The 2,636-nt window shown below is 48.6% G+C and overlaps 1 protein-coding gene across 1 annotated transcript; it reads right to left on the bottom strand.

Moving 5' to 3' along the window:
• Positions 1-1,084: 1,084 nt before the first annotated feature.
• On the bottom strand, positions 1,085-2,095 carry FOIG_16573 (uncharacterized protein; the record flags this gene model as incomplete). The annotated part of the gene is made up of 3 exons (XM_031218035.1): positions 1,979-2,095; positions 1,429-1,854; positions 1,085-1,374 (listed from the first exon to the last, which is right to left on the bottom strand). Exons 1-3 carry the CDS (start codon positions 2,043-2,045, stop codon positions 1,085-1,087), a joined length of 783 nt encoding a protein of 260 aa, XP_031052262.1. The 5' UTR covers positions 2,046-2,095.
• Between the last annotated feature and the right edge of the window lie 541 nt (positions 2,096-2,636).

Genomic DNA, 2,636 nt, shown 5'->3' with positions numbered 1-2,636 from the left:
GGTGCCAGGGTTGGGCCAAAGAAGGACGCCACGGCGCCTTGTGGGAAGTAATGATTGGAATGGAGTACTTGCTCAATTTCTTCGAGGAACAAAACCTGATATTCTCGTCACCTGATAGTGGCATCAGTGAGCTGAGAAATTTCAGGGTCTCGGCAACCAAAAGTACGACTCCCCTAATTCGTCTTCGTTCTCTTCAGGCTTCTTTGACTAACGGTTTCTCAGGATCTAGCACTCAACGAATTGAGCAGGGCCGCGGACGAGAGAAACACTTGCCACAGCACGCTCGAGAGGAATACACTGATGTAGTTTTGCAAGATGAGAATCTTGATGATGATCACCGACGATGCGTCCAGATCTCTATTAAGAACTGTTGGTCAAAGCTCGATGAGTATTACAGCCTACTAGGCCAATCGCCACTTTATCCGGCTGCCGTTATTCTTCACCCACGCTGGAACGTGTCTTGGCTTGAGGCGAACTGGACCAGCGACGAGCAACTAGTGTGGCTACGAGACGCTAAAAACAGTGTCCGGGAATTCTTTGAACAGCACTATCCACGTGAGGAGCAGCCCGAGACATCGAGGACGGTGACAGGAAAAGCGGTGCGACAAGACGAGCCCAGTCAATTTGACCAGTGGATGCAGAGCTGCGATCGGTGCATGATGGAGGAAGAAGACGAGCTTGGCGTTTACATGAGGCAAGGGCTAGTGCGGCGAGAGAACTTGAACCCCGTCCTGTGGTGGAAGGATCATCAAGAAGAATACCCACGTCTGAGCAAGTTTGCCCTCGACATCCTGGCAATTCCTGCCATGTCTGTTGACCCTGAGCGGACGTTCAGTGTCACCAAGTTAACGGTAAGCTCGCAAAGGCACAGCATAAGCCCCGAGATAATAGAGGAGATGCAGTGTCTATGAAACTGGCTATGCTATTAAGCGATCACTATGGGTGAGGTGGTTAGCTTTGGTGGGGACTTGGTGGGTTGGGAGGGAGGGGAGGCTTAATAGCTTTATTGGAGCTTCAGGTCAGCACCTTCATTTCAAGTATATCAATTCAATTCAAGTTAAGTAAGTCCATGGACGATTTTATTTCAAGTAATCAAGTTGGACCCCCAAACTTGACTTACTTGAATTGAAGTCAGCGCTGGGACGACTTGTCCGTTCATGGTGGTATCAGCCGTGAGGTAAACGGCACAACGAGCTACTACAGAGGCAGGTTGTACGCCGACGTTTATGCTGTTTAGCAAGCTCTTCAAGGATGGGACAACGTTGCTATCCGTCCAGCTGGGTGCCAAGGTGTTGACCCGGATCGGAAGTTGAGCGGCTTTAAGCAACGGGACAAGTCCTCGCCCAAAACCGAGCACTCCATGTTTGCCAGTAGCTAATATGTATCAGCCAGCGTAAAGCGTGCTGAGAACACCGTTCCCCAACTTACCGTAGTCAACGGCCCGAAAACGCTGGAGACCGGTCGCGGATCCCGTGATAACAATGCTTCCTCCCTCAGCTTGCTGTCGCAGATGGTGAACCGCGATAGTTGACGTGTTGATGACACCCTTGAGGTTAATGTCGAGATTCTGGCTCGATGGTTCCATTAGATTGCCAGCTTGGTCAAGTTGAGTAGACAAGTAATCGGCGCGTGGGCCAATACCGGCGTTGGCAAAAACATGATCGATGCGACCATGTGTCTCCTTCGCCTTGTTAAACAGCGCAAGTAACTCTTCCCATTTAGTTACATCTGTTTTGATGAACTCATATGCGCCTGTCATCTCCTTTTCTGGAGCCTGGACATCACCGTTGACTACCGAGGCTTCGATTGACAGAAGTAGCTCCACGGTAGCCAATCCTATGCCAGATGAACCGCCTATTCAAAGAGTTTTAATGTTAACTGAGGCCGACGTAACTAAGACGTGTATAGCCAACCCATATATGAGCATGGCCACCTGGGGTTAGGAGTCGGGAGCCGAGACGGGCGGTATTTTGCGTACCTGTGACGACGATAACATTACCCTTGAGGGTAGTCAAGTCTTTATTTTCGAAAACAAATTGAGCCATGTTTCCTGAAAAGCCTTTCTATCTCAATGCAAGTAGATGGGAAAACAAACAAGCTGCCAGATGGTTTTTCGTTGATGGTGAGGGTCGAAGGAAACTTAAAAGTACAGGAATTTCATGCGGCCTCACGGACAAGGTGATACTCTCGGGGTGAACTGGGAGGGTACAATTTTAAAGGCAAATTATGGACTGTCTGGTTGGACTGATGTACACAGATCTGTGTTAGAAAGTCCATTTGCGGCGGTAGACTTTTGGTCATTTTCCGCTATATGGCTTTTTCATGGGTCAGTGTGATACGACATGGCTACTAAATCTGTACAGGTCATAATGACTTCATTACGTTCCACGCCGGCATGCGAACAAAGACAAGCATGGAGGGCCAGAGAAAGGGGCTTACTAAGCGCATTAACTGGTGTTTGGTCACCTATCCAGGTCCTTGAGCTTTGTAAATGGTATTCGCTATAGTGCCTACACGAGCCTAGTTCAAACAAGACAATGGGTATTGAACTTCGGTATGCCATGAAGCCCCATTGGGTAAGAAATCACGGTAGTAATGAAGATACTCCACGATTTTTTATGTAAGAGGATGAATAA

Source organism: Fusarium odoratissimum, assembly GCF_000260195.1.
Source record: "Fusarium odoratissimum NRRL 54006 unplaced genomic scaffold supercont1.93, whole genome shotgun sequence".
Taxonomy (NCBI): Eukaryota; Fungi; Ascomycota; class Sordariomycetes; order Hypocreales; family Nectriaceae; genus Fusarium; species Fusarium odoratissimum.
The sequence above is the reverse complement of the archived record's forward strand: the minus strand, read 5'-3'. Positions and strand labels throughout refer to the sequence as shown.